The 14,455-nt window shown below is 36.8% G+C and overlaps 2 protein-coding genes and 1 pseudogene across 5 annotated transcripts in view; 1 reads left to right on the plus strand and 2 right to left on the minus strand.

Moving 5' to 3' along the window:
• The window catches only part of LOC107698684 (mitochondrial Rho GTPase 1-A-like), a 50,482-nt pseudogene extending 43,740 nt beyond the window's left edge, over window positions 1–6,742 (minus strand).
• A 417-nt stretch (window positions 6,743–7,159) lies between these two features.
• On the minus strand, window positions 7,160–11,527 carry rnf135 (ring finger protein 135). 3 transcript variants are annotated; one of them, XM_016499774.1, is made up of 5 exons: window positions 11,175–11,527; window positions 10,946–11,041; window positions 10,716–10,847; window positions 8,203–8,308; window positions 7,160–8,096 (listed from the first exon to the last, which is right to left on the minus strand). In XM_016499774.1, exons 1-5 carry the CDS (start codon window positions 11,508–11,510, stop codon window positions 7,567–7,569), a joined length of 1,200 nt encoding a protein of 399 aa, XP_016355260.1. In that variant the 5' UTR covers window positions 11,511–11,527; the 3' UTR covers window positions 7,160–7,566. The 3 variants fall into 3 exon arrangements, with proteins under 3 accessions (XP_016355260.1, XP_016355261.1, XP_016355259.1); XM_016499775.1 differs by having other exon boundaries at window positions 7,161–8,096; window positions 8,194–8,308; window positions 10,716–10,817; XM_016499773.1 differs by having other exon boundaries at window positions 7,164–8,096; window positions 8,194–8,308.
• A 100-nt stretch (window positions 11,528–11,627) lies between these two features.
• tefm (transcription elongation factor, mitochondrial) overlaps window positions 11,628–14,455 on the plus strand; it is a 3,894-nt gene continuing 1,066 nt past the window's right edge. Inside the window, exons 1-3 of one of the 2 annotated variants that reach the window (XM_016499776.1) lie at window positions 11,628–11,752; window positions 13,271–13,740; window positions 13,822–13,971. In XM_016499776.1, coding sequence (XP_016355262.1) covers window positions 11,710–11,752; window positions 13,271–13,740; window positions 13,822–13,971 — 663 coding nt within the window. In that variant the 5' untranslated portion in view covers window positions 11,628–11,709. The remainder of the gene's footprint in view (window positions 11,753–13,270; window positions 13,741–13,821; window positions 13,972–14,455) is intronic. The other variant, XM_016499777.1, reaches the window with a different exon arrangement.

Here is a 14,455-nt window from a genome sequence, read left to right on the forward strand (position 1 = left end):
ATTACTTATAAAGTCCTGAATGGTTTAGCACCTCAGTATTTGAACGAGCTCGTATTGCATTATGGTCCTCCACGTCCACTGCGTTTTCAAAAGTCTGGCAATTTGATAATACCTAGAATATCAAAATCAACTGCGGCCAGCAGATCCTTCTCCTATTTAGCGCCCAAACTCTGGAATAACCTACCTAACATTGTTCGGGAGGCAGACACACTCTGTCAGTCTCCATTCTGTCACCGATGGAGTTTCGGTTCCTTGCCGCTGTCGCCTATGACTTGCTTAGTTGGGGACACTTAATTTCCAGCGATATCGTCGACTTGATTGCACAGATACTATTTAAACTGAACTGAGCTGGATGATGACATCACTGAATTCAATGATGAACTGCCTTTAACTGAAAATTGAGTGTTTACTATTGTCACCTTGCATTATTGACACACTATTTTCCTAATTAATGCTGTACAGTTGCTTTGACACAATCTGTATTGTTAAAAGCGCTATATAAATAAAGGTGAAGAAAAAAAATACCTTAAATATACTCTACACAGTAGATATCTCACCTGAAAAAATGTGAGCTCATAATCATTGAGAATGCCATTGTTGTCCAAATCTGACACCTTAAAGATACGTGTCAACGCCCGAACACAGGCAGACCTCATCTGTAAAACAAATAAAATACAGTTAAACTTCAGAACACAATACATCTGTATTTTACATCACAAGTACTGTATTTTTACATAAATTGTTAAAATGTAGTCATATACAAAGTTGTGCAGACCTCTTTCTTCTCTGGACAGTAGAGTGGCCCTGTAGGGTGAAGGACGGCCTTTTGTGCATAGTAAAATAACTCTGAAATATTCTTCAGATTCTTTGCTGAACACTATAGAAAGAGGCAAAACACTTCATTTACATTAGAGGTAGTTAACGGTAACTGTATCAAAGGTTTGAGTTTAGGATGTTGTAGGTTCATTCTGACTCTTTTGAACCCACGGTGCTAGATGTACTTTGTCACTACTACGCTGCATTAAACTTTCATCAAGATCTTCAAAATCCTCATCATGTTTCTTCAAATACCTACTTTTTAACTATCAAAAATAATTTTTTAGACATCCCTGACATTGTCTTGCAATTGACACTGTGCTTCACATTTCAAAGATACGTATAAATTGTTGGAGATTGTTGGCAGTAGCTGCCTCTTTCTTTGATTGCAAAGCTTTTTAATTCATTTATTGGAATCCACACAACACAAAGACTGACAACACATGACCTATATGACAGTTAGAGGAGAGGTTAGGGATTCAGAGACATTCAACTGCTCAATTCGCAAATATATAAATATGCATGGTTTGGCATACCTCTACACAGGTCTCTATCTCTGTGTATTTGTTCATGATGGGAAGGACAGTCTCCATACTGCTGTGCTCAACCAGATCAGATTTATTCCCCACAAGGATCAGGGGAACCCTTAAACAAACATAGACACACACAGTGAAAGGTGTACACAAATAGCTTCTGGCTATTTTTAGTATACCAGTGAATTAACATACTGACTGCTGTGAACTCTTAATTTTGGAATTGTAAGGCAATTGTGATAATTCAATAGTGGCAATTGTGTTTAAGTTTGGCATGAAATGAAAATACACTATATTTTAGATCTTGATATATATATGAAAAAAAAATCTGATTGTGAATGATTATTCCATGGATATGTTTCGGTTTTTAAAAAAAGCTCACATTCATCTGCCTCTATTTATGAGTGCATCTTAGAAATCCAATCTACAACCAATAGAACCAAGTCCCCACCCCACGTTTTTATTTTTTGATAATCTGTTACACATGGATGTACGGCACAATACGGAAGAAAATATCTGCCCCTACTTGCTTTTCATTGTAACTTTAGGCAATAAAGTACAGTAAAGTGCAAAATTAATGTTTTTTTTTTTTTTTGCTGCTACACCTTTATGGAATGCCCCCTTGGCTGTGAAATAAGCAACAGTCACACAAGGTTTGACAAACTTTGAGCCTCATTTATGAAATACGAGCAAAAATAACTTTTGTGTAAAGAATTCGAAAAGCTGTTCTGACGTAAATCTTCAGATTCATGAAATGTTCATATTTTCAAAATGTTAGCTGGTACTACAAAAAAATTGACAACATAAATGAAGTGTAAAACTTGTGAACTTTATGCAATCTGATGACTGCATTTCGATAACACAATTCACCATAATAATATATAACACTATTCATTATTTAATCAATTAGTTCAATGTGAAAATACATTTAATTGATAAATAAAAATGATTGAAAACAGCCACATAATCGGCTTTCCTTTTTATTACAGATTACTATTATTCTGAGCACCAGTAGCACTTGTCTGCAAGCTTTCATTGAATATTTTCTGTTATTTGCTTATGGCCAATTAGTCTCTTTAGCATTTATGCAATATACTGGAGCAAAATTTGAAAAGGGAGTCCAGAAGACCCCACAGCATTCCTGTACATGTAATTCACATAGTTGCAATTTATGACTGAAAATTATGCTAACTGTGAATGAGCAGGCACTCTATGTACGAATCATTGGAATTCATTAACAAACCAAGTTTCTGATCATCACCCAAGAGTTATTACTGACATGTAAACATGACCGGTTTCAATAATTGCTCTAGTTGGACAATGAATATTTCAGGTTCTGAAAGTTATAGTATGTTTTCTTAGTTCATCAATTTTGTCAACTGCAACAAATGAATGAATGAGGCATTTATATAGCGCTTTTATTGTGTATTGCTGTACACCCAAAGCGCTTTACAATCATAAGGGGGTCTCTCCTTAACCACCACCAGTGTGCAGCATCCACCTGGATGATGCGACGGCAGCCACAGTACAACGGCACCAGTGTGCTCACCACACCAGCTACAGGTGGAGAGGAGAGAGAGATAGATTATTAGGAGACCATGATCAACAAGGGCCAGTGGAGGGAATTTGGCCAGGACACCGGGGATACACCCCTAGTCTTTACGAGAAGTGCCCTGGGATTTTTAATGACCACAGAGAGTCAGGACCTCTGTTTAATGTCTCATCCAAAGGACGGTGCTTTTTGACAGTATAATGTCCCCATCTCTATACTGGGGCGTTAGGACCCACACAGACCACAGGGTGAGCACCCCCTGCTGGCCTCACTAACACCTCTTCCAGCAGCAACCTAGTTTTCCCAGGAGGTCTCCCATCCAGGCTCAACCCTGCTTAGCTTCAGTGGGCAACCAGTCATGGGCTGCAGGATGATATGGCTGTGGCGAAAAATGTTGGTAAACATGATATGATATATGATATGGCCCCCTTAAAATACAATCTACCTTCAAAGATGAACATGCAATTGTGTATTTGTGAGAAAGACACACAGAGAACTAATGCAGCACACTAAACCACAAATACCTGTAGTTACCTACTTGCTGTCTTTGTCGGTTCTCTCATTTATCAATGGAATCCAATGACTTGTCACCTGTGACAATGACATTATTTACAAAATCTGAAAGCTATAGAAATGTGTTTCAAGACCCATTCACACCAAGGACTGTAACTATAACCATAATAATAACTATAAAGTCTTACTAATCATTCTAATTAATCTAATTAACACAGAAGAGAGATATCGTTGGAATCGTGATGATTAATGATAAAAATAGTGATGAATAAGTGATGAATGATACAAATGTGAGTCAATCAGAATCCACTCAATTTTAAAGAGTTTGAGCATTTCGTTCATATATACTGTATCATGACTGAGCCTGGTTTCTCCCAAAGTTTTTTTTTTCTCCATTTTAGTCACCTAATGGAGTTTGGGTTCCTTGCCATTGCTTACCTGGGGATTAAAAGACACTTAATATTCATTACTATTATAATTTTGACTGCACTGACACTATCAAATGAGAACAAAACTGAAACTGATTTGAGCTGGATGACATTATTATTTTTTGTACAGCTGCTTTATAACTAACTTGAGCTGAACACTATTGTCTTTTTATAGCTGCTTTACAGAAGAATTTGAATTTGTCTAATATTTGAAGTTTGCATCGTTGATTCCATTATTATTTCCATTATTTCCATTTATTACTGTGAAGCTGCTTTGAAACAATCAACACTGCATAAATCACATCAATAAAAGTACTTGATTTGACAATTAAAGCAGTAAACAACAACTGCAGCACTCTCTTATAGTAAACAGAACATTATTAAGAGTTGTTGATGCTAATATTTACTGTTCTAGTTATCTTCATAGTAATTGTTCTTGGTGTGAATGGGCTTTTACACGTGTAATGTAAGAGTAAGCTAAATATATGTATATTGTATAATCAGTCAGACATGAAAATCATGGATCAAACCACCGATTATTCTGATGAATGGTGAAGTTATTCTGACTTACTGCATGAAGAGTATTGTATGATCAAGTTCTCTCACCTTCTCAATAGACTTCTTGTTGTTCACTGAGTAGACTATACATATAACATTGGCCTAAAAAGGAATGCAAAAATAAATTTCTCTGAGGAAATCAAAATATGTGTGTGTGTGCATTAAGTGTTGTGTATCAAACACAGTTATGTCCTCTTCAATTTTTTTTGTGAATTTTGAATAAATATTGTGTATTTAAAAAAAGGCAGATATTTTAAATTAAGTGTCATACATAGAACTATAATAACCACTATAATTGATTTTCTTGTTTAATACCCGAGTAGTCCACTATATGAGTGGGGACTCTCTCTGGTGTGACATCTGCTGGTATAGTGTTCTCCTCAGCTCTGTAAGGAACCTATTATGACAAAAACATCCATTTTGACAATAAACACAGGCACTGTTGCAAATAATAAAGTCAGCTGATAACAATAATTATTACAGAGATTGTAATATTAATAATAATAATAATAATAATAATAATACATACCACAGTCGGGAACTCCTCACTGACCAGTGTCATGATCAGGGACGTCTTCCCCACTTTGGCTGTTTACACAGGCAAATATAACAGCATTAACGGATTCCTTATCTCCACACATCAATCTGATCAACCTTGAAATCCTTAATATAATCTAGACACGAGAATTTCTCAAGCAATTTTAATTTATATTTTAGTAGGAAAGAGCTTTTATAATATGTTTAGGCTACCAGGTCTAAAGTGAAGCCCTCTTATGGTCATAAAACATAGAAATGTAGTTTGAGTGATGAATGGAGCTCAAGCGTAGTTCAGGCAGACCAAGGTGTGACAGCCAGCATCAGCTGATTGTAACTCCTTCCACTACAATTAGGCTAAATAAGATATATAAATTCATCCGTACTCACACTTGCCTTAGTCTGTTGCACAGACATGCACTTATACCCTCCTTCATCCCCAACTCCTCCTTATACAGGCACATGATCATTTAGCGTCTTGTCCAAGGAAATCATCTATCAGCCAATCATTGCTTAATCTTGTCCAGTCTTATTTACAGACCTGTATCACTTCTGCATGGAATTTTATATCTGTTGCATTATTAAAATTCTAGTAATTGCATTAGGCTTTGGGGGTTTCAAACCTCAGTGAGGTTTGCTTGTGGATAGCCCAGAATCTGAACCCTTCAGAGCAAAGCCTGCCACCAAAATAATGTTCAGGACCTCTACAATAATCTTAATCAAACAGAGGGGTCCTGACTGAACTAATTTAAGTTTTTAATACTGTGCTTCAGAATAAAATTAATTTATAAAATATGCTTAAAAAATTGCCCTTCTACTCCTGTTAGTCCTGTTAACTCCAAACATTTACAGACCTGTATCACTTCTGCATGGAATTTTATATCTGTTGCATTATTTGCATATAAAAATTTCTGGTAATTGCATGGCTTTTGGGGTTTCAATCCTCAGTGACGGTTGCTTGTGGACAGCTCAGAATCTGAACCCTTCAGACCAAAACCTGCCATCAAAATAATGTTCAGGATCTCTACATTAATCTTAATCAAATAGAGTGGTCCTGACTGAAATATGTTTATGTCTTTGCAGAGCATAGATAGGCAAATACATTTGGGGTTGGCAAACTGTAATATTTACCAAGCCCTTTGCATAAAAAAATAATAATAATTGTTTTTCACAGAAGAACCTCCTCTTCCTTTTTTGCACAGGTCTTTTTGGACCACAACAGGACTTCGTAAATATTTCAAGACCCTCAAGTTATTTCAATGATTTACACATTGTAATTTGCAAATGCTAATGAACTGGCTTCCAAGGCAGCATTCCCAAAAGATACTGAGCTGCCTGCTTAGACAACATTCTCTGTAGTGAGCGCTCTACCTAGACAGTATTATTGGGCACCCCACACAAACTGAACCAAACAGTCGGATGACTCGTAACGCGCACGGAAAGATGGAAGTTCACTATCCTTCTCATCATATTGTAATGTAATAAACCTAACAAAACATCCATATCAATGTTATGAATCAATGCGCTGTCATTTCAAGAAGGGCATGTTATTATGACATCTGAAACTGCAGTGGCAATGCGGAAACCTTGTCATCAGACATAGAGATTTTATTTAATGTTACAATGCAAACACTTCAGACATTTGCTTCGTATATGAGCTAAATTTTTCAGTGGAAACTTGTAAATGGTTAATTAATTTTAAGGTTAAATTATCATAAGGTTATGGTTTCGTAACACTTAAATTAAACCATGTACTCAATAAGAGACTTACGTTCTCCAACCAACAGAATCCTCACGTCTTTTCGCATATTTCCCACTTGTGAAGTCAAATCGAACCTATTATAATCGTCAGGATTTTACACATGTCCACAGCAATGCACATCAACCTCGACACTAAGTAAGCTTGACATTATGAACAATTAAAACTGATTAGAAGATTTTCTTTGAAATCATGGGATACGACGTTCTCTAGATGATATAAGCATCGGCATCTATTGGTACTGATGCAGTCTAAAGGGATGGAGACACTCAGCAGCTGTTAACTGATGTAACCCAGTGTTACACACACGACCTCCAACATGTCTACGGGTCTCACTGAGGAACAAACTATGCAAAACTCAAAAGAAAACGCAAGATTCTTCAGTTTTAAATTAGTATAAAGTTGTTATTTGAAAATCACCATTTACAAATGCTATCAAGACAAAAAAAATATAGCATTACATAATATTTCGTACCATTAAGATTACAGTATATTACAGCAATCAGCAGAACAATTTACAGTCATTTATACATGTATACTTTAACTTTTATCTAAAGTGCCCAAAATACAATGAACAAAAAGAAAACATCATAAAGGAGCCAACAATATTAGCTGTATCGCAATCCAAAATTGTAGAAATAAACAGGATAGCAAAAACGGGACATGCTTTAGTCCTAGAATAATTATGGATGTGTGGCTAAATGGTTAAATACCAGAAAGCCAAATGAGATTACACAGATATGTAATTAAAAAAATAAAAATAAAATACAAGATTACTTTATATAGTAATAGTAATAGAATACATATTCTGTAAACAAAATGGAGCGTATAAAGTATAAAGTGTAAATGCTACAGATCTCTGTTATCCTGAACTCAATGTCTAGGAAAGGTTAAGGCATTGTGTGACAGTCCATAAAGCCAGAAGACAGGTATGAAAGGGCCAGAGGAATCCACCTGGAAACTGTGTAATTCAAGCAGGCTATCACGCAGACTCTGAAAGGACAACTGCCCTTTTGGCATGTCCAGAATGACTCTGATCCCATTAGGGATGCTATGCTTAACAGAAGTTTTTATATTATTGTGCCAAGCACTCAGTTGCCCACTGCTCCACTCCAAACACCAAGATGAAGGAGTTCTTCCCAACCGTTCGCTACGCTTCAGACTGGGATTTGCCACACCAACAGCCCATCCAGTGCTGAATGTGGTGTCCACGTCCCAGTAAACCCACCCTCCTCTGAATTCCTGCTCTGCCATCCACTGACAGGCATCAAAACGCCCGTGTGATGTTCTTGCTTGGTTCCCTGGTTGTGTTTCTACTCTGCGGCTCTCTGTGTGAAAAACCAGCCGCTTGTTTCCCAGCTGGGGAGAAAAAGAAAGCTCAACGAACTCTGCATGAAGACCAGCTGGGAGGGAGAGAAAGACATTTAAGTTAACATGAATAACACCAAAGACACATTTTTAGTTCAAGCATGCATAAAAATGTTAGCATAAAAACATAACCCTCAGCACTGTCTCTGTTGCGCTGCTGTGCTCCTGCACTGGGAGTGAGATGAGCATCCTCAAACAGAGATTCTGAATTCTCTGGAGCCTCCTCTACAAACTCCTGTGAACTCTCCTGAGAAAGATTATGTTTTTAACAATCAGCTCCATTCCATGAGTAATGACTATATATGTAAAAATATTTCTCAGAATTCTTACTTAAATTTTATTAAGATCCTTGAATCACTAGTGAATACATATACTTGTTGGGGTGATTTGATGAAAACACTTTGGTTCCCAAACCTCTCGTATAGGCATCTCATAAGAACATTATTGGATCTCATTAACTTCCCATACACATATTTGCTTTGAAATGATCTGCACTGTATAAAGTGCTATATAAATAAAGGTAACCTGACATATAATTTATCATGAATCATTAAAATATTTGCACTAACAATCAACAGTTTGGGGTGTTGTAAGATTTTTAAAAATATTTTTTGAAAGTCTCCTATGCTCAGCAAAGGCTACATTTATTTGATCAACAAAAAAAACAGTAATATTGTGAAATATTACAATTCACAGTAAATAATTTTTATTTCATTAGATTTTAAAATATAATTTATTGATGTGAATTTAATTATTTTGCAATCATTATTCCAGTCTTCAGTGTCATGATATTTCAGAAATAATTCTAATATGCTGATTTGATGCTGAGTTAGATTTCTAATTATTATCAATGTTAAAGATAGTGCTGTTTCATATTTTTGAACAGCATTTCTTTTAAATCTTTGAAACCTTATAAATATCTATACTGTCATTTTTAATGTGTCATTGCTGAATAAAAAATAATTAGTGAATGGAATTGCACGTTAATATTTTCATAAACTGGATAAATAAGTGGCCCTACAATAAGCATAAAAACTGATCATGTCTAGTATTTTCCCAATTAAATGTCACATTTTTTGTTTAGCTGATCAAAGGACATTCGAGGTGCTTTCTGCATGTCAATCATTTAGCACTGTCATAGTGCATAAGCCAGAATCTGAGGGCTTTAAAGTAACTTTTTTTGTTGTTGTTGTTAAGTTTTTAGCTATTTGGGAGGATGTGAAATGTTTTAGTCCTTCAACAATAGAAACAACTTAAAGTGACTACAAAAGAAGCAAGACGTATGTAAACATCAGTAAAGCTTTCAATGAAGGAAGCTGAGAGCAATAAAGTGCATTTAAAGGGGTCCTATTATGCTTTTTCACTTTTTTAATTTTAGTCAGTATGTAGTGTGTATGTTTGGGCATAAAAAAGATCTACAAGAACTACAACGAATGGCTCGTTTGGACTACAACGTTGGTTTACGGGCTTTGTGATATCACAAAGCGGCTCATTAGAATATCATTAACAATAATTCCCGCCTACAGAAAATCGAATGGTTGGGGGGTGGGGAGGGGCGAGGATGTGGTTAGAACGCTTGGTTGAGTGAGTGCATCAGACGAGACGATGAAGAAGAAGTGCTGCTGCAGAGATAGTGCATCAGAAAAAACGAAGGAGAAGAGATGCTGTGCTGTAGCGTCAAATTTTCGGCATGTCTAGAACAATTCTTACAAGTATAACACGACGTAGCTGGGCACCGCGGACAGACGCCGAACGGCGCCGCCGGTGTGCCTACACTCATAGAAAATAATGTATTTGAATTTTAAAGACGTGGCGTGGCGTGGCGTGGCGTGGCGTGGCGCGGCGCTGCGCTTCTCGTCCGGTGTGCGACCGCCTGAAACGCTATTTTTTTTCACCTCCATGCCCAAACGTCTTTGGGCTTCCGAAAGCGGATGACAACCAACTGAGCAAAAGTTGCAATTGAACTTACAATTGGGGGATACATTTAGCGATTCTTCTTAAAGAGGCACCCCTGGGTTAAAGCATATGGGGCTGTCACGTGATAAATGAACGACTCAAACCCGAAGACTCGAGAGATGAACTAATCAATTCTCTTTCCGGCTCAGACGAACTACTTGACTAATTCCAGTACAGAACCTATAGGATGTTGCGCATGCGCGACTGAACGAATCACTCCCCGAGACGACTCGTTCCTCCCGAGTCACATTAAAGATTCGTTCAAAATGAACGAATCGTTCAAGAACGACCCAACACTACTAATCGAGCCGTTTGTGCCAGGCTGGGGAGAAAGGTATTGTAATAATGTAAATTATGTGAAAAATAATGCGTTTTTCGAACCACCTAACATGAGAGCATGTTCTAGTACACCCCCAAAACAAAATCAAGACTTTGTAAAAGAGCATAATAGGACCCCTTTAAACAGATGCCGATCATTCTTGTGGGTTGTGGATAGGGGCGTGGCTTTTTTGGTGGCGGAACTTCTACAATGGCTAACATCACAAACAGCACCTAATTATTTCCTAAATTTATTTATGGTTATGTAGTGTTTTCTCAGACAGAGAACTGTACACATACATACAAACACATTGTTTGTGGACCTTGCTCAGAGTCATAATAGTATTGTTATAAGTCATCAGATACCAAAAATGCTGTACCTCTTCAGACTGAGAAGGTAGATCCCCTGATGTCAGACTAACACTTCTGCCAGCATAACAACTTGAAGCATCACTGTCTAAAGACGAACTGGAAACATCCATCTGAACAATCGAGGAATCACAAATGCCAACCTGAGTGTGGTTCAAAATTATCATTATTTCTTAAGATACATTTTTTTTTCACATAGTGCATGTGCAAATGTAAAAGTATTAAGAATTAAACTTATTACCTCACAAGCCTGATTTGAACTTAGCTCAGCTGAAAGTGTATCTTCCGTCTTTTTGATCTCAGCTTTTAACCAATCCAGACGTTTCATTAAAATATCCTAAAGCGCAAGCAGTCGCAATAAAAGTTAGAAAGTTAGGAAAAGCTCAAAGTTGGCTTTTCAATCAACTACCTACCCCCCTTTTCATTCTTATATTGTATTATTAAGCTGTTTGATAAGTCCATGAACTTGCCACTTTTGTAACAGTTGTCCGAGCGTGTTGCGTTTGATCTGCTTGATCTGTTTCTGCCAGAATTTGCTCCCATTTCTCGCGACCACCAAGGTCCTGTAATTCCAGTATGTCACACAGAGTGAAATTCATCTCTAGTTTACTACTGCTTACATCTGCCCGGCAATGCGGACAATCTCTCCTTGCGCTGCTCTTTGCCCAACATGCATTGATGCACTTCTGACAATAGTTATGCCCACAAACTAGTGTAACCGGCTTTGTGAAAATCTCCATACATATCGAGCATTTAAGGTTATTTGCGACGAACTTCACAATATCCTCATATAATAGCGACATCATGTCAAGGCGGTTTTTTCGGAATCGAAACTGAAAGTCCCACGAATCGCTTTATTTTCTTGAGCAAAGCGTCCATTCGTAGTCGGAACCAAAGTCACATACGCTGTGTTTCCTCACGAGTCCTTAACGTCGGACATCTGAGGGCAATGTATGGCGCCGCCCAGTCATATGTAAGAAAAACACAGAACTGTGGCGATCAAACATGTGGGTCGCAAAACGCCTCTTATCCTCCATATTCCTCAAAGGTAATTAATAACAACACTTGTAAATATATTGGGTACGACATTTAATTAGATCTAGCCCTTGCTTTGTCAATCACAAGGACTATAAAGTATCTTGCAGCTTCACAGATCTTTTTCGATCTTGGATTATCAGTTGCACTAATTTATTTAAAAGTCTAAAGTTATATATAATGCAAAGAGTTTTTTTTTTAATTTAATCTATTTATTTATGTTTATTAGAATTTGTTTGTTGAATTAAGTTTCTTAGTTGGGACTAATATCTAACACTACTGACACTCAATTATTGATTGAGAATACAAAATCTTGGACCGAATTGAGCTGAATAATGACAGTATTGTCTTCTGTGGAGCTGCTTTATAGCTGAAATTAAAAAATTGATTGTCGTTTGATGATTTATTTATTTTGCAACAATGACTATAATAAAAATGTGACTTTGCTTGAATATATATATATATTACAATACAAATAATATATATATTATATACAAAATTTGTCTAATTTTAAAAAAGGTTTTTATTTAATGAAATTTTTGCCTTATTAAATGAACTATTATTTATAAGTTTTTTTCCCTTGGGCCTGAAATGGAGGAATTTTGGTCAAAATTTATAATTAAACAATATTTTGCTAAATGTGCTTTTGTGCTAAAAACCTTGGCTGGTTTAGGCCTGTCATGGATAAATAAGGTTGACAATAAAATTTAGGGCAGCAAGCCCTTGTTTTGATAAATGATTTATTGAATCGTTCAAATCAAACGACTTGTTCAAAACGGCTGATTCAATTAGAAACGTAACAAGCCTGCGTCCCAATGTGCATACTACTATCCATCCTAAATTCTGTGATATTAGTAATTACTATTTAGTGCAGACAGGCTGGATAGTATGCACATTTGGGACGCAGGGAAAGTGTCCATCTGAATGGGCCGTGAATCACTGGTTCACTTGATTCGTTCAAAAACTGATTCATTCAAGGAACGAAACACCGTGTTACTATGCACTGTTGTATAAAATTAATAACACATTTGTGCTCGCGCATGTAGGCCTACTGATATTCAGAAAAGTACATTGCTTGTGCAATGAATATAAAAACATAACTCATACATGGGTATTTTTCTTTAATTGCTTGAATTATAAGGTTATTTTACCTGTATTCTAATAGGCTTCATCGCACAGTGAATGCTTTTGGACTCTCAAGACGTGTTTTTGTTTGGTTTTTGCAAGGTCGATGACTGGATAATGTCAGCTCTCCTATCATCTCTCAATCCCTCAGTTACACATACAGCACAATAACATTATGTCAGGGGAATGTTTTAAATTCTAAGGAAGGAAAAAAATCATACCTTTTCTGTTGTCTTCTTTTTAAAGAAATTCAAAAGTTGAGCTTGAACCATTTTGCGCGAAAAATGACGAAAAGCTTGTGTGCAGCTTGTTAGAGAAACGAGTTCTGATTGGCCAATCGCCGTTATTCGTGAATTATCTTAAGTAGATAATTTTATTTTCTGACTAAATCATTGATTGGTTACAGGTCATTACAGTCTGTTCTGTCGCCCCCCGAGCTCCTTGCCTGAATATGAGCTCAGATTCTTGCAAAGCACCTGTTGCAGAAGGAGCAAAATCATGATCGCTGGGCTTGACATCCTGAATGCATCTGTTTCCTCCGAATTATGCCAAGAAAAGGACAAACCCCTGGACTCATGTTATACCGCAGAGCAGCGTGCTGTCATCCTCCAGTGCCTCAATACATCCACAGAGTCAGAACTGGAACAGGTCAAACTGCTACGAGGTCGGAAAGCTGTTAACATTGTCAAATACAGAACCGCACATGGACCATTCAACAGTCTGGAGAGTGTTATGAATGTGCCCTTACTGAAACACAAGAGTGCTGTCATAGTCTTTGCCTCCATCCTTAAACCAACTGACAAGAAGGAGAGGAAAAAGGGAAAAGTCCATCTGGCTAAATTCATAAGGCCTGAGGTTGACCAAGCTCTATTGGAGGTGAGGCAAATCTGTCTAAACCACTACATCTTTTGTGAATGAGGAGTTCTGTGCTATGTTTTATTTATGAATGTCTTGCAGGATGCAAGCTCTATCGTGTCCATTGTTTGTGGTACTAATAAAATTGCATGGACACACATGGATCGTGCAAGAACTGTCTTAGACTGGCAGCAAGCAGAGTGCAAGAGTTTTATGAAAGGAATGTACATGGCATCCGATTATTTGGAAGATGTGAGTTACTAAATTGTGAATACATATTACAGTTTTTGCATATTCTTTTAAGAAAGCAAACCAGCAACCCTTGTGGTTTGAAGAACTTAAAGCAATGTAACAGAATTAGCGACAGATCCTTTCCTTTAGTACTGTGACGTACTGAAAGAGTGAAAAAGATTATGGTAAAGAAAAAAATGTAGAGCAGTTCTATGCATTGTTTGTTGATTGGATGGAGGCAGATCTGAATGCAAGCTTGCAGTCGATAATAAGAAAGGGGCAATTAAAACCATAAAATGATTGAGAGAAGTCTGATCGAATATCCAGTTTTGACATTTTGATTAGGTTAAAAAATATTTAAAAATGAAACGTGCATAGATGAATCATTCACAGTAAGATCAATAACATGTTTTTAGTAAATAGATTTGTGAATTTCCATTTCATGTTGACTTAAAGCATCTTTCCTCCAAAAAAGTAATATTCTTTCAAATAAATATTTACCCCC

This window comes from Sinocyclocheilus anshuiensis, unplaced genomic scaffold, assembly GCF_001515605.1.
Source record: "Sinocyclocheilus anshuiensis isolate Anshui unplaced genomic scaffold, SAMN03320099.WGS_v1.1 scaffold314, whole genome shotgun sequence".
NCBI lineage: Eukaryota > Metazoa > Chordata > Actinopteri > Cypriniformes > Cyprinidae > Sinocyclocheilus > Sinocyclocheilus anshuiensis.